Source organism: Rhinichthys klamathensis, unplaced genomic scaffold (assembly GCF_029890125.1).
Source record: "Rhinichthys klamathensis goyatoka isolate OS25496 unplaced genomic scaffold, OSU_Roscu_1.1 h1tg000020l_1, whole genome shotgun sequence".
Taxonomy (NCBI): domain Eukaryota; kingdom Metazoa; phylum Chordata; class Actinopteri; order Cypriniformes; family Leuciscidae; genus Rhinichthys; species Rhinichthys klamathensis.
Window position 1 is genome coordinate 754,831 of NW_026606571.1, and position 21,105 is coordinate 775,935.

Genomic DNA, 21,105 nt, shown 5'->3' on the forward strand with positions numbered 1-21,105 from the left:
CACTGACAGCCTCAGTTCAATTTTATGACATTTATTTCTACGCAATAAAAGTAACTGATGAGGGTGACTGTGATAATTTAAATGCCATTGGAATAGTATTATTTTATTCAGATATATTGATAGACATTCTTGCTGCTTCCCATCAAAATAAAGAGGTGCTTTAACAAGCAAATCAATCAAAGGCTCTTCAATCAGAAGAAAAATGTAGGCCTAAAGTTTAATAGTGTAAAGGAGCATTTCACCAAATTTTCTTTGTTAAATAGGAGTCTCCAAATTTTAAATTTACACTATATAATTCTTTAGACAGTTTTGGTATCAGATGAAATAGTACGTTATGGGTTTAGTTGTTCATACTTATATACATATTTATAAATAACACAAAATACAATTTTGGTTTGCATGTTTGTTTGTATAATCATTGAAGGTTTACTAGACTAGAAACATGCATGTTACTACATGCTGTTGGTATATTGACATTTAAATCCCTTCCTAAATTAAAATATAGAAATATATATAAAAGAAAACCAAGGGTATTTGATAATAAGAGTATTTTATTTTGCATATTGCAACACAGTATTAGCATAAATACTATACAAACAAAATGAAAGAATAATACACAGACAGGTTAACAAATAATTCTAGAAGTAGATACATTCATGATCACCCGTCATTTCACACGATTGTTAAAATGCTCTGTGTAGTCAGTCACATCTGTCTGTCCTCATTTTTGCTTATGATTACTTTGTGAGGGTCATGTGCACTGGAGGCTTCTTGCTTATAACGTGCTCCATACTAGCATGTTCAGAGGTGTCCAGACTAATCTCGTACTTGGCCAAGATCTTCATAATAGGCCTCAGCTTCAACCACCACTGGCTCTTTGGAATACGGTGTCTGAGCGAAAGAGATAAGAAATTAATTAGTGGGGTCACAAACTTCTGAATGATATGCATTTAAATGCATGTGATAAAGGAAGATTCTTACTCGAAATCTGTCTGTTCTTTCAATTCAGCCAGAGGCTGTAACACATGTCCTCTCTTCCTCATGCCCAACACGCACGCAGAGTCTGGGGTGTTAGCAAAGATTCGCCCTGTACAGACAGTCAAATCAGAAATATGTTTTATTTAAAGGGATAATGTACAGCCAGCCGGTCATTGTCACAAAATAATAAATAATAATTGAATAAAAATGAATATTACTTTGCAACTGACTGACTGAACATTATAACATGGCTTCTGACCAAATAAATACATACGTGGACATGAAATATTGATTTGAGAAGAAATAATTTTAGAATCGATCAGTAAGATTTTAAAATGTTTTTGAAAGAAGTATTCTATGCTCACTAATGCTGCATTTATTTGACCAAAAATACAGCAAAAACAGTACTATTTTGAAATATTATTATTGTTTTGTTTGTTTTTTAATAATAGATGTTAGAATGTAATTTATTCCTGTGATGGCAAAGCTGAATTCAGCATCATTACTCCAGTCTTCATTGCCACATGATCCTTCAGGAATCATTCTAATATGCTGATTTGCTGCTCAAGTAACATTTCTTTTTATTATTAGTTGAAAACAGTCCTGCTGCTGAAAAGTTGAGGAAACCATGAAGTATGTATATATTTTTTTTGATAAGTAGAAAATTCCAAAGAACAGCATTTATTTGAACATTATAAATGTTTTTTACTGTCACAATTTAATGCATCCTTGCTTGATAAAAGTTTTTATTTTTATTTTTTACTTATGAGTCATAGTGTATATTATATTAAATCTTCCGCTAAGAAAAATTAGTCCATTCAACTGTACAAAAAGATTGGCCAAATCAACAAAAATAACAACAATTGCAACAATTTTACAACAATATTAATGGTGCATTTTTATGAAACAAGAGAGCGATGTGATACAAGCAACATGAATGTAGCAGTGGTTTCCAGCAGACTGATTTATAGCTTTGCCACGGACAACAGCAAATATAAGGAAATATCAGACTGCATTTTTTCTCACCATGTCTGTAACAATCCTTTAATTTCTCAGTCAGCCAGAGAACAGCCTTAGCACCCATCTTGGTAGCAAAGTTTCTGTCAAAAGGTGTTGGGGTGCCACCCTATAAAAAGATTGAATGTGAGACAAAATACTTAAAAACAACTGCTAATAAATGTGCATTCTTAATACGTATTAAAATAAACAGGGCTTATCACATCTAACCTGCTGCATATGGCCGAGGACATTCTTACGGCAGTCAAAAACACCCTTTCCCTCCTCTGAATACAGGTTGAAGATGAAATCAGTGGTGTAATTGGAATTGCAGTTTTCATTTCTACAAGACATGTAGAAGGTTTCATTTTAAGGTTTAATTTGACAATTCATGTTCTACTATTATTTGCTGAAGTAACCGATGCATGCTAGAGATGCTGTTTTTAGTTATTCCATTAAGAAATCTCACCTCAAAGGTAAAAACAAACTAAAACGGTCTAAAACAGTCTTCATATTACGAATACTGAATGACAAACCTGAGAATTAGGCCTCTCTTAACAGTGGTCTTCATCTTCTCAACAAGATGTTCCACATTTCTCTGTAAACATGAATTATTTGGAGAAATTCAAACTGAACAGTTCCGGTTTGAGTGATTTGATTAAGTCCATTTTCTTTGCTATTTGTTCCGAGTTGCTTGTTTACCTCCAAGTCACGAATGCCAAATTTCTCTTCATATATATAAGCAGCATCAGCACCTGCAGAGAGACCAGACATGGTGGCCAGGTAGCCGCAGTATCCTCCCATAGTCTCGATGATGAACACACGGCGCTTGGTTCCTGCTGCCGACTGCTTGATCCTGTCACAGGTCTACAGAGGCCCCATGTGAGGACACTACAGAATAACCATACACTGGGGATGCACCAGTATTACACTTCTGGCTGAAACTAATAAGCCGATAATTATTTTTCATGTTAAGTTCAATAGCCGATAAATGATCGTTTTGTTGAAATAAATTAAAGATAAAACGCTTCAGGCAAGACACCTCAGGTGAATAGGGTAAATATTTAACTAATAGATATCACCATAGTTTTCCTAGTAGATTGATCACAGTAAATTAGGACAATTGTTTTACAAGTTTTCTTAAAATGTTGGTTAAATATGCAAATTAGGCATAATTTTGCATAAATGTCCAGAACTGAAATCTGAACATTGGATAAACCCAGGTTAAAAATGTGTTTAATTTTGTTGACATATTAGATTTAAGTGCTTTTACAGAGGATATTTTGGATATCTATTTTCATCACTAGGAATACAATGTTACAAATATATCAGGTGAATGATATATTAACAAATCCCTCTGTAAAAACCTTCAGATTATAGATAGAAATCAAACTGTAAAGTTTGTTGTATGTAAGTGCTACTGAAGTGCATGAGAAAAAAACTCATTTTGAGAAAACGACCTTTAATGTTTTGTCATTGAAAATAAAGGCGCAAATAGATAGTCTAGTAAAATAAACACTTAATTGTGTATTTTGAGTGTTTTCTTTCCACTAGTCTGAAAGAAGACAAGTTATGGAAGCAAAATAGCCCAAATTCTCAAAATTGATCAGTGCACACAAAAAAGACCCAATGGTTTTGCCTGTAGTGTCTTGCCATAAAATCTGTTATTTTAAATGCAAGTCCATTCAGGCATCACAGCCTTATAATGTACTTTATGTAAAATAGATATTCATTTTGAGATTTGCTAAAGATTACATTTAAGTAAAAGCAAAACATTGAAATAAATAAATACATAACTAAATATATATTTTTTAAATGAACAAATGAATTTAAGATATTGTCTGATAATCAGTATGGTATATATACTGTGCATCCCTAAAATGTAGACAGTGTGTGTGCTGTATCTCTAACCGTGGTAATGGTGTTAAGGGCGGTGTCGGCTCCGATGCTGAAGTCTGAGCCAGGCACATTGTTAGATACAGTAGCAGGAATGATCACCATGGGAATACACAGCTCTTCATACTTCTCTCTGCCTTGAACCATCTCTAGTCCACCCGAAAATGCCTGAAAACGGGAATGTGAAGACTGCAGTTTTAAAGGGATAGTTCACCCAAAAATTCTGTCATTATGACGTTCATCTTCGGAACACAAATGAAGATAGTTTTTAACAATATCTGAGGAATTTATATATCTTCATTTGTGGTCCGAAGCTGAACGAAAGTCTTAGGACTGACATAAATAACTGAATTTTCATTAACCCTAACCCTATAATGTGGCCTGAACAAAATGTGGACAGAATAGGACATGGACATATTTTGTCACTTGCCTCGAAACCTCCAATGATGATCAGAGCGTGAATATTGTACTTGGCAATATTCAAACTGATTTCCTCCATGTACTTTCCAGGTAACACTCTGGATTAACAGAAAAATATTGAAATACTTTCAAGTATTGCAGAACTGTAAATGATGTCAAGTGAAAAATAATCTAAAGTGATCAGTACCTTTTGGTTCCCAAATCAGATCCACCTTTCCCTGTCCAGTCTCCAACGGTGTTCCAAGTGATGGGCTCAATCTAAACATTATGTTAGACAGAATATGACAACACTACAATGGCTTTTTAAAACCCTTACAATGGATTCCAGGATTAAGTGCCACAACATAGTTACCGGACAGTAAACGAAATCACTACAATTATTCAACAAGGACACATTTAATTGTTCAAAATGGCAAGACACAGACTATTCTATTCCACATACTGTACTTTCTATTCCTAAAAGTATCCTAAAAAAATGTATCACAGTTTTCACATAAAATATTATGTGGCACAACTTTCAACATTGATAATAATAAAAAATGTTTATTGAGCACCAAATCAGCATATTAGAATGATTTCTGAAGAATCATGAGACACTGGAGTAATGCTGCTGAATATTTAGCTTTGACATCACAGGAATAAATTACAGTTTTTAAATAAATTAAAATAGAAAACAGTTGTTTTATTGTAATATTGTTATATTATCTTATATATTGTTATACTATCATATATAGTTTGCACGGTATATTTGATCAATTAAGCAGCCTTGGTCAGAAGACATTTAAAAAAAAAATTTTTTTACCAATCCCAAACTTTGAAACACTGCTCGATTGGTTGATGTTGCTTACCTTTTCCTGAGCCAGACCCTCAAAGCCATCATGAACCGCCAGCATGTTGTGACCCTGGATGAGTCCGATCCTGACGGCTGCACGTACTGCTGCATTCATGCCAGCGCAGGGAGCACCCACGTTTAAAATAGCCACATTAATGCTACCCTGGCGAACAGAAAGAAGAAACACATGATTGAAAATGAGAATAAAAAGATAAGAAATGAGAATAAATGAATGAATCTCCTCACCTTTGTCTCCGGGGGGCGCACATGAGCTAAGAGTTTATATGTGTTCCAGTTATTCTCAAAACTCCTGCAAACCAATCACTGAATACTAATACAATACAAGTTTACAATGCTACTACTACTACTATTATTAATAATAATAAAACAGAGAGCAAAAGAGACATTTCTGAACATACCTTCCCCTGAGTTTTACAGCATCGTCAAATCGACCCTCTTTCATTGCAACAGTGACATCCTTGGTCTATATTTAAAAAAAATAAAAAATAAAAAATCTATACACTCTTAGAAGAAAAGGTTTTATATAGAACCTTAAAAGGGTTCTGTCAGGTGCTTCAGATATAGAACCTTTTTAGGGGTTTCCATCATGGGATCATTTTATGGATTTAGTTTTAATGCATTCATTTTTTTTTTAATTCATTTTAAATTTTAATTCATTTGCACGAATTAAACAGTTCGTAAACATCACTAGAAAAAATTGACTAATTAATTTTTTTTAGAAATTTGACCTAATTTCAAGTAGAAAGTCATGAAATTATTATATGTATTTTAAAAAATGTATGCGTTTACACACCACTTGCACACACTCCATCAGGGGGAGTCTGACAGCCTGGTTTCCAGAGAGACTGACCACACAGGCAGGAGTTTCTGGAGTGGCTTCTAGCAGAGCCATTACAGCCTCCACACCCATCCTACTGCCCTGATATACAACAAACATGCGCATTAAACTCATATGAAATAAAAAAGGGTGGAATATACAAAGGGAAAATTGAGAAAATGTGAAGGAGTGAAGAGGGAGGGACTCACTAGCACCCTGTCAAAAGCTGAGGGGGTGCCACCTCTCTGCACATGTCCAAGGATAGTGGCACGAGTATCAAAGCCCAGCCTCTTTGTCACCAGCTGAATGAGAACAGAAAAACATAATCAAAGTGCACTTATAGACAGCAGTTACATCACTATGCTAGAGCATCTCTTTCAAGAGCATTTGTAGTATAGTAAGTTAAGGAGTTAAGTTACATCTTTCAGCTGGTCACAGGTGATTGGCTCCCCTTTTTTATTGATCGCTCCCTCAGCCACAATGATCACATTTAGACGAGAACCTGCATTTCTGGTCTGTTTGAGGAGAGATACAATTATGAATCAATGCACAGTCCTCTTAAGTCTGTATATAAAGTCTTTGATTATTATCAGTACTGTGTTTTATGTAACAAGATAATAATAGATATTGTAAGAAAATTAAACTATTTTTAATGCCCTACAGGAAAAAAAACTTGTTTTTTTTATCTTGATTTAACCACAAACCTTACAACATTTAGTTAGATTTAGGCTTAAAACATAAAAAAAACAATTTCCAATAGATACAAATAATACAGTTAAATTAAAACTTTTTCAGTTCTGCTTTTCCAGTAGATTTACACTATACCGTTCAAAGGTTCAGGGTCAGTACAATTTCTTTTAAACAAATGAATAATTTTATTCAGTAAGGAAGCATTAAATTTATCAAACGTGGCAGTAAAGACATTTAAATAATAATAATAATTTTAAAAAACTATTTCAAATATAAACTTTCTAGTCATCAAATAATCCTGAAAAAAATATTACAGTTTCCACAAAATATTAAGCAGCAACTGTTTTTAACATTGACAATAATAACAATTTTTTCTTGAGCACCAAATCAGCATATCAGAATGATTTCTGAAGGATCATGTGACACTGAAGACTGGAGTAATGATGCTGAAAATTCAGCTTTGACATCACAGGGATAAATGACATTTAAAATGTTTTAAAATAGAAAAGAGTTCTTTTAAATTGTAATAATATTTCACAATATTACAGTTTTTATGATCAAATAAATGCAGCGTTGGTGAGCTTATCAGACTTTTTTCAAAAACATTAATGGCGCTTTTCCACTACACAGTACCAGCTCGCCTCGGCTCGGCTCGGCTCGACTCGACTCGACTCGCCTTTGTTTGGTTTTCCACTGTGTAAAAGTTGTACCTGTACCTGCTTTCGGGTACTTTTTTTCGTACCACCTCCGGCGAGGTTCTAAGCGAGCTGAGGCGAGCTAAGCCGATACTAAAATGTGACGTGAAAACAATGCCGACTGCTGATTGGTCACAGAGAATCTGCGTCATCATTGCACGCGCCAGATGGAGTATCCAGAATAACCCCGCCATTTCTAAATAGTTTGGCCAGAGATAGTTAATAAACTTACTACTATTATTATGGCAACTCGGAAGAATACGCCGTGGTCAAACGAGGAGGTGCAGACATTCCTTTGTTTGGTTGCCGAAGAGAGGATCCGGCGAGAGCTTGATGGGGGAACGAAATGCGTCGCTATGACGACCGGGTACTATTTGTGGCGGTACTTTCTGCAATGGAAAACGGAGCGAAAAGCGAGCCGAGTCGAGCTGGTACTGGTAATGGAAAAGCAATACCAAAAGTAGTCTAACCAATACCAAATGGTTAAATATGTCAAGGATGTTGAACTAGTGACTAACAATTATATCATTTTTGTGTGTGTGTGTGTGTTGTCTATTGCTTTGTACCTCAGTCAGTCGTCTGCACAAGTGCTCCTCCCACCCGTCATCTGGGGGCATCTCAGGAATAAACACCCAGTCAGCACCACATGCAAGAGCAGCAACTAGAGCCAGGTAACTGAAACACACACACACACACAATTAAATGTGAGATTCCAGCATCTAAACCATTTGATCTGGGTGTAAGGGGGTCTGGTTTTGCTCTGGGTTTGGATCTTAGAGGGTCTGTTCTTGACTCCAGTTCTGCTGCGCACATAAGCTGACTTCAGTGTATAAGCAAACACACATACACAAGCACACTCTTACCCACAGTGTCTTCCCATGACCTCCAGGATGAAAGCACGTTGGTGGCTGTGGGTGAGAGCAGAGTTCAAAATCAAAATTTAGCAACAAATGTCTGAACAAAAAAACAGTGATTGCTGATATTTGATCAATTACACATATTTGTGACCTTTGTGCTGTTGTGGTGATACTGTCCACCACCTCAATGATGCGATGTAGGGCAGAGTCTGTGCCGATGGTCATGTCCGTTCCGCAGAAGTCATTGTCGATAGAGCCGACCATACCCACAATATTCAGATGAGATGAAGCCTTGGCCTCTTCCTTGGTGATCTTACCTGTGTGCAGAGGGACAATTCAGTTTAATCAGAATTAGGGATTCCAGCCTTCAAGCAATAAAACAAATGTACACAGCAGGCTATGTTTACACGATTTAATGTGTTTCAATAAATTGTTTCAATAGTACCTTCAGCACAGATGGCTCTTTACCTTTGCTGATTAGATCTTTCAGCAAGTCATTCCACTCAGTACGAAATATGTTGGCACCGGTCAAACTGCCATCGCCACCAATTACACAGAGGTTAGTGATGCCCAGCTTGACGAGATTGCAGGCAGCCTTCAAACGCCCATCCCTAGTCTGGAAATCCATACAGCGGGCACTGCCAATGACTGTGCCACCCTTCAGACACACAGAAAGAATTCAGACAATCAGGACACTACATAAAGAATAGTGCAAATGAAAGAAAAACTCAATTTGGATGTTATGTTATCACCATCAATGACCAACACCAGTGTCATCTTTAATGAGTATATATTCTTTCAGCATAACTTTTTCATTTAGCAAATGAGTAGTGTTGTCTTGTTTTAAAATTGAACTTAAAATCCTAGTATAGGAATAATAAATTTAATGTCATCTGAAAGTACAGGCTCACCAGCTGTAGCATCATGGACACACTCTCCCATGTAGCGGGACGGATGTGATCCCCTCCGTCAACCAATCCCTGATAGCCCTACAAACAGTGAACAGACATGAAATGTAACAACATTGTTAACTGATATGATTTGCATCTATACGTTTGTTTTTATTCTTATAAAGTTCAATATACCTCATGGACAAAGAAGACTTTGGCTCCAGTGTAAAGACCAACCCTGACAGTGGCCCTCACGGCTGCATTCATCCCTGCAATAGACAAAACCTCTATTTTGTTCTCATATCATAATCATATCTTTAACTGTAGAGATACAAGAAGCTACACATGGCTACAGGAAAAGTAAAGAGAGATACCTCACGACATTTCATTCCACAGGTTGAGGAATTATGCGAGTGTCCGAGATAACTTAATTGTGTGAACCCAAAAGTAAAGCTCAAGGTGTTTTAGATTGTGTTGTGTAAAAAAATAAAAACCTCACTCAGTGTCTCTAGTTTCAACAGTGAGCAGCTGTGGAAAAGCCTGCTACTCTCCATAACCTCATGTCATTTCAGAAGAAGGTCACTGGAGATAAATTTAGCCTTCAATTATGGAAATAGGTAGACAGGGTACAAGAGCTACAGGCTAAAGCTAAAGGCTACAAGACATTAATGGACCAGACTTGAGCAAATCAAAAGACTACGGAAGATTTATTTTTGTTAGTACATTTTGTGCTTTTGTTCTGCTTCAGAACATGTACTTAACTCTTTTAATTGTAAATTATTTTTTGTGGCATATCTATTAAATTCAGACCAATTCTTGTTATATTCAATTCCTCGCCATAGATTATATATGTATAGAAAATGTCTATAAAAATTGTTATAACTTTATCATATCTGATCAGAGGGGGGGAAAACCTCTTTTGCACTACAAGCATAGTCCAAAAATTGCACAAAGTATTGTGATCTAATTATCCACACAGGAATGTTTTTTACCACCCTCTTGGAAACCACCATATGAACTATCAAAAAATCTAAGAGGCAGATCATTACTTACCCTGGGCATCACCCCCTGACGTCAGTACAGCAATGGACCGTCCGACCCCCATGTTTGTCTGGTTCACCCCAGCTGTGTTTATGTTTGACATGGTTCAGGAATTCCAGAAATTGGTGGCAAAGGGAATTGGAAAAGGAGGCAAATGAAAGACGTGCTACCACCGTCTCTCAAAGCAATGGGCTCCAGAAGGAAGGGTTTTATAGGACAGTGTTCCAGTAAGTTGTGCCCACCCCCTGGATTTCATTTCACAAACACCACACTCACACACCCCCTGATTCAGCTAAATATCAAGTATCAACTTGAATTACAAAGCAAAGGTTACATGCTCAATAAATAAAAGTTTTTTTTATTATCAAGTTTACCATGTCTCAATGTTACATAGTCTTAATGTGGTTTTATTTGAGTATTTATTTATAATAGTTTATTACTTTTTGAATAAAAACCAAGACTTTAAATAATTTAATGTAAAAGAAATTACATAATTTAGATCTTTCACAAAATAATATCCTAATTGGAGTCATATACTTCAACGTTTTATTACAATATTACAAACAAAAAAAAGCACTCATATTATACACACATACAGTATATATAGATATATATAAAATCATATAATCAATTCAGGAAAAAAACGAATGATTGAACAAATCGAAAAAACGTAATGTAAGCCTTTGTGTTTATATATAGATTTATTATACACTTTACACAAGAGACAAGCTGAAAGCACATAGTGTTTCTAGTCAGTGACAAGTTCAGTGTAAAAATTATGAAAGTGTTCAGTATACAAAGAGTTCAGTCATGCTGTCAACAGTAAATCCCATCAAACATTGTATCTGTCCAAGACTTTGCTGCTTGTGGAATCTGTATCCAGTTACATCTAACTGTATGACAACATGCCATTTCAAAAGTGCAACTAGAAATACTGTTTCAGACAGTATTACATAACTTTACACAGACCTACTCAAGAAATATGCTGTGGGACATCTGCCTTTATGCTCTGATTGAGGAACCAGAAGGGACTGGATTCAAATGTACTGGTGAGGACAGGCCAATGGGTAAAAAACTCTGAAGAGAGGACAGAAATAACAAGATGCATCAACAGCTATTCAACTTGACAACCAGCTTAGTTTGTTGTGCACAATTCAGAACAGACCAATCACTCACAGTACAGTCTTTAAACAGAAGTGTGGTGGCCACCGGGTTGCCACAGCGGGGCTGCAGCGGGCAGGACAGCAGGCGAGAGGTGTACGTAGCACATTCCTCATCCAGAATCATCTCCTCCAGAGGCGTATGACGCCGCCGCAGAGCAGACACAGCGGTAGAGTGTGTGACGGTAGGAGCTACAGACAGATGGATACACATTACCAACATATCAGGACACATTTAATGCAGTACACACTACTACAAACGCAGGGTATGTCTTCAGGATGTCTGCTTAAGCATCATTAATTACAACATTGGACCGATATGGTCATTTACTAGCCTGGTTAAAACCAGACCATTCTCAGTTGTAACTGAGTTGTGGTCTGGCAAAGGGTCACAGACAAATCATTTCCAGAGGGGCGTCACCAACAGACCTAAACCCAATCAGAGCGATGAAGGAGATGACGTATGCAGAGCGGCGGAGAAACATCTCTGAGTGTTGTTCTTTGCTCGGTTTTTAACAAAAAGGAAACGTTCAAATCGCTTAAAACAGACGCGATAGCTGATTCAAACGAGTGATGTTCGACGGCGGCATCCATCTTTGTAATGTAGGCTACAAAATCTGCTTCAAAATCCCAGCGCTGTCGTCATAGTGTAAAGCCCGCCCCAACGTTTCTGATTGGTGCCTCGATTTCGACGGATTGGAAATGGGCTTGAATGAGCTCTTTGCCAGACTAACTTTCAGAGCAAATCTAAATTTGCCGGAAGTTGTCTGGGTTTTCCCAGGCTAGTCATTTACACCACTTTGTGGAATAAAAGAGACAAAAAGGTTGATTTTAGTTTCACTTTAGATGGCATGGTTACCTTTTGATTGGCTTTGTTTAGCCAGGTCTAAGCTAGGATTGATCTGTGATCCATTTCTTTGGTCTGATAGCAGTGGTAGTGCATTTTGGGATGTTGGCCGGTCTACACAGAGCTGCAAAGGGACGTCTGCTCCAGTGGTCTTCAGAGTATCCTGAGACCGGTCTGGTCCAAGTCTTTGGCTTGATGAGAAAACAATGACTGACCCTCTGTGTGCTGCTTGTATGAACGGCTGGGCTGTTTTCTTGCCTCTGTTCTCAGTGTGGCAATGGTTTGAATCAGAATTTTCTTTCATTCTTGACTGAGCTTCAGCCTGAATGAGGAAAAGACAATGTGAGATTACTTTTAAACCATCAAAAAGACTGACCAGTGATGCATTAATTAACGTTTTACAGTTAAAGCAATCATACAGTTTGGTGACTTTTCAGCAATTGTTGCGAAGTAACCTCATCTTGGTCAATCCGGTCATCGTCGGTCTGCTCTTGGTCCTCAAATAACCTCTGAACAACATCCTCCCCCTACAACACAAGCAACAATCAGTGTTAACCTGCCATTCTATCATGAAGATCAAGTAAACGACAAAGGTTTTGCATCATGGGCTTGTTTTACCTCATGGCACATCAAGAGTCCAGTGCTGGGGTCGTGGGCTCCACGCAAACCCGGAGAGCCCCTTAAACTGGACATCTTTTGGCCGGTACAGAGCTTCCTCTGTAAATAGAAACAGTAAACATAAGCCTGGGATACAAATAGTTTAAAAACAAAAAATACAAACCAAGACAAGAGAACACTCACCATTGACTGTGGTTTGGTGTTTGCAACCCGCTGCGGTGTCCATTTCATCACTGGTGTTCTATTTGCACCTGCATCACAACAGAGAAACAGTGACATAGGGATGAAAGCATGATGTTGAAGGAGAAGGAACACTGGAGATTAGCTATAGCCGCGTTTCCACCGCAGGAACTTTCCCCAGGAACTAGGAACTTTGGGGTGGTACTCCGTGTGTTTACACCGCAGGAACCAGGGTCTAAATGAAGTTCCGGGTAAAAATTTCCCCCCCAGAAAGTCCCTGCTGGCGAGGTAGTACTTTTTCAGAGTTCAGGAACTTTCGGGGTGGGACTTGTGCGCTGAACATGCTGATTGGTTCTTTTACCTTGTTCTCTCTGCCGGATGGCGCGCGTTCGTCCCATCCATCTCACGGTCATGTCCGCTATAGCTGATAACAAACGTTGTCTATCTAGCATTACAGCTTTCTGAAATGAATACGCTTTGGTATTAGTGTTCGTCTCTTTCTGCCGTTTTGTTAATTACCTCGTTAGTAAACCAATAGATCGCACACAAAAACAGCACAGCTTGAATCTCCTCAATACTTAAAACTCAAAACAAGTACGCGCAGACTGGGAGGAGCAGTCGCACGCAGTTCAATGTCACCAGACTAATCTTCCCGGTACTTTAGTCCACGGTGTAAACGCAGTGAGCAACCGTTCTGGGGCAAAAAAAGTTCCTATGAAAAAAGTTCCTGGGACAAATAGTTCCTGGTAATTGCGGTGGAAACGCGGCTTTTGTTTCCATCCAAAGTTGCGAATCTTACTTATGCGCAAAATTGAAATATCACATAAAAAAATTCCGAATCAAGTAGAGTCTCCATTCCACGCGTTTGAGAGAAAATAAATAGTCACTTCCTGGAAAATTGGCACAAAATATCTGCAATAAAAATGTAAGTTGCTGCAATCGGGGAAGCCACTGGCTCTTTTATCCTACATCATAAATGACTTCTGTCTCAGAGCGCACAGACAAAACACAATAAACGCAGTCATGTTATCTTGCGATCGGATGTAATCACGTGAGACCCTTTTGGGAGAGAATTAATCCAAATAATTTTGATGACAGACTTTGGCTCAGGCATTTCAGAATGATCAAACCAACATTTGAGGTGCTGTGGAATGACATTTGAAGTGCAGTTATCTAATCACATCCACTGTTGAGGCAAAGTCATGTGATTTTTTTTGCTGCACATCAAGGGATTTATTCAGAAAATGTGCTTCCATTGTAGTTTAAACACATCTTGGCATTTCCGTCCAGCTTTTTTAATGCAATTCCCCAAAATGAGCATGAAAAAAGGTGGACGGAAACATAGCTAGTGAAACTTACACTGAGATGCTGCTGCTGTCGCTGTGGCTTCTGGTTTATTCTTCTTCACTGGGACTCTCTGGGCCTGAGATAAATAAAGTTCCATTAGTAAAAATGCTAAGTTTTAGCACAAAACTGAAAGTTGAATCACTCTGAACAGACTCACAGAATAAATGGAGGTTCCTCTGCCAGTGGGACAGGTTGAAACCCTGGGTGTTGCTCCAACAGCCCTCACACCTTCATTCAGTAGAATACTGCACAGGGCTGCAGGGTCAGGGGAGAAGGACACAGCACTTCCTAAAGGATCACATGACATCAAAGTTCTGTAATATTTATATAACAGAATACACAGTACAAACATTTGGGGTTAAGATTTATATATATATATATAAGAGAGAGAGAGAGAGAGAGAGAGAGAGAGAGAGAGAGAGAGAGAGAGAGAGAGAGAGAGAGAGAGAGAGAGAGAGAAAATCAACACAGTGTTTACAAAGCGAATGTGCAAAGACTAAGTCAAACGCCATTTACAACAAAAAGGAAAACAACGATGTCGGACGATTTTGAAGTTGGAGTTTTTCCCGCCTATGTAACGCGTGACCTTTCCAATGTGATTATGTAATGCGTGCAGTCATGGACGCGCATCCAAAGCTAGTGCAAGACAAGCATTTGTGGTTAAAGTATATAATTTTTTTTTTTTTTTTAAATAACCATTTGTTTCGCTAGATAAGACCCTTTTTCCTCGACAGGATCGTGTAGAGCCCTTTAAAGCTGCATTGAAACACTCCTGGAAAGTTTTCCTCAAAAACCTTAATTTCTTTTTGACTGAAGAAAGAAAGACATGATGAACATCTTGGATGACATGGGGGGTGAGTAAATTATTAGGAAATTTTAATTCTGGAGTGAAATAATTGATCAAAAGTGACAGTAAAGACATTTATAATGTTACAAAAGATTTCTAAATAAATGCTGATATTTCGATCAAAGAAAAGAATGAATATCTATAAAAAACTATTTTGAGCAGCACAAACATATTTAACATTGATAAGAAATATGTGCAGCACATTAGAATGATTTTTGAAGGATCTTTCATGTGACACTGAAGACTGGAGTAATGATGCTGAAAATACAGCTTTGCCATTACAGGAATAAATGACATTACAATTAATTTATTTGTAACATTTCATAACATTACCGTTTTACCGTATCACTGTATTCGATCAAATAACTGCAGCCTTGATGAGCATGAGACTTCAATAACCTTGTAAAAATGCTGACGCCAAAATTTTGAATGCTAGTGTATAAGACGAAAAAGTCCTGCTAAGATCACTATGATGAACAAAAATACATACCTGTAGTGCTTTTGGCCTCCGCTGGAGCTTCTTTTTGAGTCTTTTTGACAGGTACTCTTTGAGCCTAAAGTGGACATGGTCATGTCTATTTCACAACATATTCTGCCTAAATGGACCATTTAGAAGTAAAATATCATAATCACTGTGTGAATGACATTACACTGGACTGGACTCACTGAATAAATAGAAGTTCCTCTGCCAGTGGGACAGACTGATACTCTGGGTGTTGCTCCAACATGCTCCTCCAGTCTCATTCCATCACTCTGTAGAATACTACGTAGTGCCGATGGGTCAGGGGAAAACGGCCCAGCTTTGTCTTGAAATGAAAGGAAAATAAAAAGCTCACCCTCTATGGACAGTGAGAAAAGTAGGGCCTGGTTTCACAAACAGGGTTCAGAATAGATTAAGTCAGAATTAGGCCTTGGATTTTAGTCTGGGACTAGGCTTAAGCCTTGTCTGTGAAACCAGGGGCAAAAGTCTTTAAGGTGAACTAACCTGCGGTGCCATCAACACCATGGTGACTCTTCTTCACAACTCTTTGAGGCTTAAAAAAAACAAACAAAAAAAAAAACCATGAGTACCAACTATCCAGACACATATACAAATCAACATAATGCTATCTGGAGCAAAAAATTAACATTACATCATCATACTAGACTGAAAATACAACTGGCATGATCATTATGAAGGGTCAGCAAACAATTTGGTTTCATTGCGGGGCTTTTCTACAATTTCTAACCACATGATTGGAGGTTCCCAGTCCAGGGGGGCAGGTAGATAAACGCAGCATCATGCATTGTGCTCCAACAGCACTCGATCCCTCACATGGAAGGACATTGCGTACAGCTGATGGAAGATTTGATGATGATCCTGTACTCACATGCACATACATCAATGATAAACAACTAATGAATAAACTCAACAAAGAACCATGAACACTTAAGACAATTTGAACATTGAATTGATTGACAACGAGAAAAGATCTGATAGTATGCCACTCACCTTTAGTGCTTACATGGCTTTGTGTAGTTGAAGGGACAGTTTGGAAACAGTACTTGTCCTTTGGTGCTTGATTATCAGAATTAACATCTACTTTAACAAGTGAAGTTTTACATAAATGACTCCAACCTAAGTCTTCAGGAAGCTTAGATTGTACAAGAGTGATGCTACCTAAACGTGAACTTAAATCAGTGTGACTGCAGCATCTGGATTCTTGTGAAGGTGGGTGAACATCAGTGGAGTTTTTATTTAATGCAACATATTCTACATGACTACCAGGCTGCAATCGCTGTGACTTGTTTGCTGGAGCCCTGAGGACACCTGGTGTAGTAGCCTTATGGCTCTGAGTTTCAGTTTTGGCACTTGGATTTAAGTTCCTCACTTTTGCCACAGGTGTTAGTCGGGCAGAATGCGTCAGGGGCGCTTTTTCTTGAGGAATGTCTGTGTTTCTCTGACCGCGTGAGCGTGACTGGGACAGATTGAAAGGAATGGGTTTGGTGCAGGCCCTTTTTTTCTGCACTTTACCCTAGGGACAAAAAAAAAGTAATCATTATGCATGTAGCAGTGTTGTTATTGATAAACTAAAACGATAAAAAAAAGTTTCCGGTAATTAAAATAAAGCTGAAATAAGATCAAATATACTATGAGATGAAAAATATAAACAAAACTTTCAACTGAAATAAATAATTAGAAGTACTAAAATTACTAAAACTAAACTAAAATAAAGCCATATATAAATATATAAATATAAACTAATAAAAAGCAAAAACTTATTTAATAATATTTTGTAATTTAAAATAGTAATAAATACATAAATAATTATGTATAATTATGTCCGATTTTTATGTCCGAAAGGAATAATTTTCAGGTAAATTATTCCTTTAAAATTGCTTGGTAGACATTGTAATTTATTTCAGATTTGTGTAATGACCAGAAATGCTTGTCCTTACCATAAGAGGCCTCTGTTCCCATCTGTTGAGACTGGGATTTTGGGAGAGCTCACTTAGGGCTGGTTGCAGAGATTTGGCGAGGACTGGAAGCCTGCTGACAGCTTTCAGTTTATTGACTCCTTTTCCAGTTTCAGCAGAAGCATTGGGGTCAAGATTCTCAGATCCTCTTTTAAAGGAGGACGCACTGAGCTTAGTCTTCAAATCCTGATTCATCAAGGTCCTAATTGCATTGAATATAATGGATCAGGTATTAATAAAACAGCATCACAGTAAAATAAAAGTTTATTCAGTTTTGATAATTTAATGTTTCGTTCAGTAATTGAATTATTATTGGTTTGAATTTACAAATATAATTCCCAAAAATGAAAAATTATTAAAATAAAATAAATGATAAAGACAGTACAAGAACCATTATAGTAATGAGAATTGAGGGCTTAATTGTCCTGAAAATAATTACAACGCAAAATCGGTCAAATATGATTTATTATTTTTCGCATTTAGATTAACTTTATGTACTAAAATAACTAAAACTGAAATAAAATGTAATAAATTTAAAGAATAGACATAAAACAACAAAATTACTAAAACCTTAACTAAGATTAAAGTGAAAACATAATATAAAAATTCAGAATATAAATAAAAACTTTAATGGAATGGAATCTCAAAGATACTAAAATAACACTACTTGCCATGGACATTTCTTGACAAGTGTAGAAAGAGCCACCCATATAATTACAAAATTAATTGCTAAATGGATTAAAGACATACATTTAAAGCTGTTAAACAAATTTTTTTTTTTTTACAAAAACTAGCATTAAAAAAATTATGTTATTCTGAAATGTTCGGTCAAATAATCAATTAAGGAAGTGACATTTAAATGCACTGGTTCTTGAGGGGGAGAAAGCTGATATAAATATAACGTTACTGTGAATGATCAGCTCACTTACCCTGGTTGATCCTGCTGACTTCTGTTGTGGGGTCGCAGAGGGTTAGAGGACGCCATCTCGACAGGATGCAGTGCCTGTAACAAGACGGATCTTGAGATTAATAATAAGAATAAAAAATGTTCCTTAACGAAGAGGTGTTCGCTCAATCATAAATAACACTATAGCAATGTAGCCTACAACATCAGAAAACATCAAAGTACTATGCTCTTCGTACCGAGTTGTTATGTATTCATGTGAATAAATCGGTAAGCATATCATTTTACTAACACTCACATGCGTACCAGGAAATTAACTTAAGCAATATCTAAACACTGCAGCTTCTTTTATGTTGTTTTCAAACTACAGGACTTTCCACATCAAGGCACTCCTCACTGGCACAGGGAAAATGCTCAGAATGCTCAGTAAGCGTGTTGACTTCCGGAGTAGTTTGTAAAAAGCGCGCATTTTGACTGGCTGATGGAGACGTGCCATCAGCCAATAGCTGACCGCCATTGACACCACTATGGCAACAGAGATGCGGCTTTAAATCACGTGACTCCCGTTTATGGGTTCATTATTTTTAACGTCTGGCACACAATAGAAATATAGACCATTGAAAAAGACAAAGAAGCGGGCAAATGCTGAGTTGACCCACTAAGCGCGTTAGAGACTTGTAGATGAAAATAGGCTTATAAAGAAAAAAAAAATGCAAACAGTTTTTTAAAAATACTTTTAATAGAGGTCATTTGGAAAAAACTGCTCAAGCCGTTTCAAAAACCAAAGGTGGTGACAATAGCAAAAGACAACGTCCAATTATAAATATTAAATGGGTTGAAATTTGACTTGGTTTTTAAGTGGTCCTGAATGTTTACTCCTAACACTACTGTTGCTCTATCAAAATGATATTAGATACAAAATAAACCCTGAGAGGAACTGTATGATCAACATTAATTGTTCAAAATAAACTTCAACATACAAGAAAAAGGTTAAAGGATAACTTAATCCTAAAATCCACACAATTAACTCAAGACGATAAAGAAGATAATAACTTAATTAAATGTGTTTTAATAAAAAACATCTTTAAAAGCCAGTCCTCTTATATTTTGAGATTTTTGAACAATTTCTTTGTTGCGCAGCTTGCTTCACATCTTTCCTGTTTTTCCACTGTCAATTTCTAGAGATCCTGAATAGTGTCTCAGTAGAAGTTTCAGTAAGAGAGGTTGCTATGTTTGGGACATTACTGAAGGCACAAATGTTTAGTAAAATATGAGTGTACATTTAGAGATGATGTGAAGTAGTAGTCAAATCAAACAAATGTACAAAAAACTCAAAATATTCCAGAAATATCCTTTTAAATTTCAGAATCATCTGAAAACCATTTCTAAAAAATTTTAAACAGAATATTCTAACAACTGTCTTCTGTTATTTCATGTTCAATACTAATTTCTACAAACCACTTTAAAACAAGTTTCTAATCACATTCGGATGGCATAGTGACAGTTCGGCAGGGTGAAGATCTGTGACATTTTCAGGAAAAAAAAAATACAGTAAAATAATATTTACACTGGCCCATTGATTTATCAATATTTTTGGTGCTGATTTTGGACATAATGGTGAAGGGAGAAGACGTAAAAAGTATTGTTGCCATTACATTAAAATTACAAGAAAATGTTATATTTAACAAATAAAAACAAATAGTATTTATATATATATAAAAAAAGCAAAACTAAAGTATATTGACAACACAATTAATATTATTGATAAGTGGGGGAAAAAATAAAATAAACAATAACATTGACATAGCAATAGAATACATTAACTTTATCACATTGCTAATATCATAAGCATCAATGAAAAATAACAGCATAATTAGTCTATACAAATAAAACTGACTAAACAACTCTTATGCTGTTACTTACCCAAACATGTGAGTATTTTTGTACAAGGTGTGTCAAGAAAGATTCCAATGCAATTTCTTTCTTTCGAGAAAAAATAAAATAATAAAACATCAAATATATACACTAAACCTACAAAAATCAGCCATCAGATCTCAAACTGCTCTAAAATCACTTTCCGTGTTCTTTACAATTACTAAAATGTGTACCACTGAACTCAACCCTAGTTAAACTCGGAGCTGTACTATAGATGGAAAGGCCAACAAGACAACCATAGCCAAATGGTGGCAGGACATTATACTGCCCATGCTGAGTGGAAAACAAACAAACAAAACAAGACAAACTTATATAAAATATATACACATCTAAAATACATTTGTTGATAAAAATGAGTTAGTAAACTACGATAAAAACATTATTTAACAAGCAAAGAGACGTTACTACAGGACTTAATCTACAGAAATTACGATGGTGTATCAAATTGCCTTCTATGGTATAAAACAATTTGATATGAACACACTAAATGAAGCATGTAAACAAACAATATGCATGGCTTTAGGAGGAGATTAGACTGGGACAAATAGCAATGAGAATGGGTGAGCTGATGACTGAAGAATAAGATCTCTCCTCCATGGGACAATTCAGACCAAAAAAAATAATAATTTGGGAAGTCAAATTTCCAAATACACCAGTCAAACATCTTCTGAATAATG

General features: G+C 36.6%; 2 protein-coding genes across 2 annotated transcripts; both read right to left on the reverse strand.

Moving 5' to 3' along the window:
• Nucleotides 1-533: 533 nt before the first annotated feature.
• Nucleotides 534-10,312, reverse strand: pfkma (phosphofructokinase, muscle a). The gene is made up of 22 exons (XM_056238811.1): nucleotides 10,146-10,312; nucleotides 9,288-9,361; nucleotides 9,114-9,191; nucleotides 8,671-8,860; nucleotides 8,354-8,519; nucleotides 8,209-8,253; nucleotides 7,912-8,020; nucleotides 6,380-6,475; nucleotides 6,170-6,262; nucleotides 5,937-6,062; nucleotides 5,542-5,606; nucleotides 5,369-5,432; nucleotides 5,139-5,285; nucleotides 4,478-4,548; nucleotides 4,301-4,388; nucleotides 3,886-4,038; nucleotides 2,677-2,841; nucleotides 2,511-2,572; nucleotides 2,206-2,317; nucleotides 2,005-2,104; nucleotides 982-1,087; nucleotides 534-891 (listed from the first exon to the last, which is right to left on the reverse strand). The coding sequence occupies exons 1-22, from the start codon at nucleotides 10,234-10,236 to the stop codon at nucleotides 738-740; spliced, it is 2,355 nt and encodes a 784-aa protein (XP_056094786.1). The 5' UTR covers nucleotides 10,237-10,312; the 3' UTR covers nucleotides 534-737.
• A 492-nt stretch (nucleotides 10,313-10,804) lies between these two features.
• Nucleotides 10,805-18,592, reverse strand: troap (trophinin associated protein). The gene is made up of 15 exons (XM_056238824.1): nucleotides 18,519-18,592; nucleotides 17,572-17,791; nucleotides 16,625-17,147; nucleotides 16,362-16,492; nucleotides 16,118-16,166; nucleotides 15,799-15,938; nucleotides 15,623-15,686; nucleotides 14,443-14,573; nucleotides 14,298-14,361; nucleotides 12,942-13,009; nucleotides 12,759-12,857; nucleotides 12,560-12,667; nucleotides 12,153-12,462; nucleotides 11,310-11,485; nucleotides 10,805-11,210 (listed from the first exon to the last, which is right to left on the reverse strand). The coding sequence occupies exons 1-15, from the start codon at nucleotides 18,572-18,574 to the stop codon at nucleotides 11,136-11,138; spliced, it is 2,214 nt and encodes a 737-aa protein (XP_056094799.1). The 5' UTR covers nucleotides 18,575-18,592; the 3' UTR covers nucleotides 10,805-11,135.
• Nucleotides 18,593-21,105: the final 2,513 nt, after the last annotated feature.

What these genes read in the sequence shown, in the direction of transcription:
- troap (XM_056238824.1), bottom strand. Translation starts at nt 18,574, where the DNA reads ATGGCGTCCTCTAACCCTCTGCGACCCCACAACAGAAGTCAGCAGGAT. An exon ending in GACTCTTGATGTGCCATGAG is followed by an intron (nt 12,668 to 12,758) that starts GTAAAACAAGCC and finishes CTTGTGTTGTAG; the next exon opens with GGGGAGGATGTTGTTCAGAG. An exon ending in TGCTGAAAAGTCACCAAACT is followed by an intron (nt 12,463 to 12,559) that starts GTATGATTGCTT and finishes TTCCTCATTCAG; the next exon opens with GCTGAAGCTCAGTCAAGAAT.
- pfkma (XM_056238811.1), bottom strand. Translation starts at nt 10,236, where the DNA reads ATGTCAAACATAAACACAGCTGGGGTGAACCAGACAAACATGGGGGTC. An exon ending in ATCACCACAACAGCACAAAG is followed by an intron (nt 8,254 to 8,353) that starts GTCACAAATATG and finishes TCTCACCCACAG; the next exon opens with CCACCAACGTGCTTTCATCC. An exon ending in GTCATGGGAAGACACTGTGG is followed by an intron (nt 8,021 to 8,208) that starts GTAAGAGTGTGC and finishes TGTGTGTTTCAG; the next exon opens with TTACCTGGCTCTAGTTGCTG.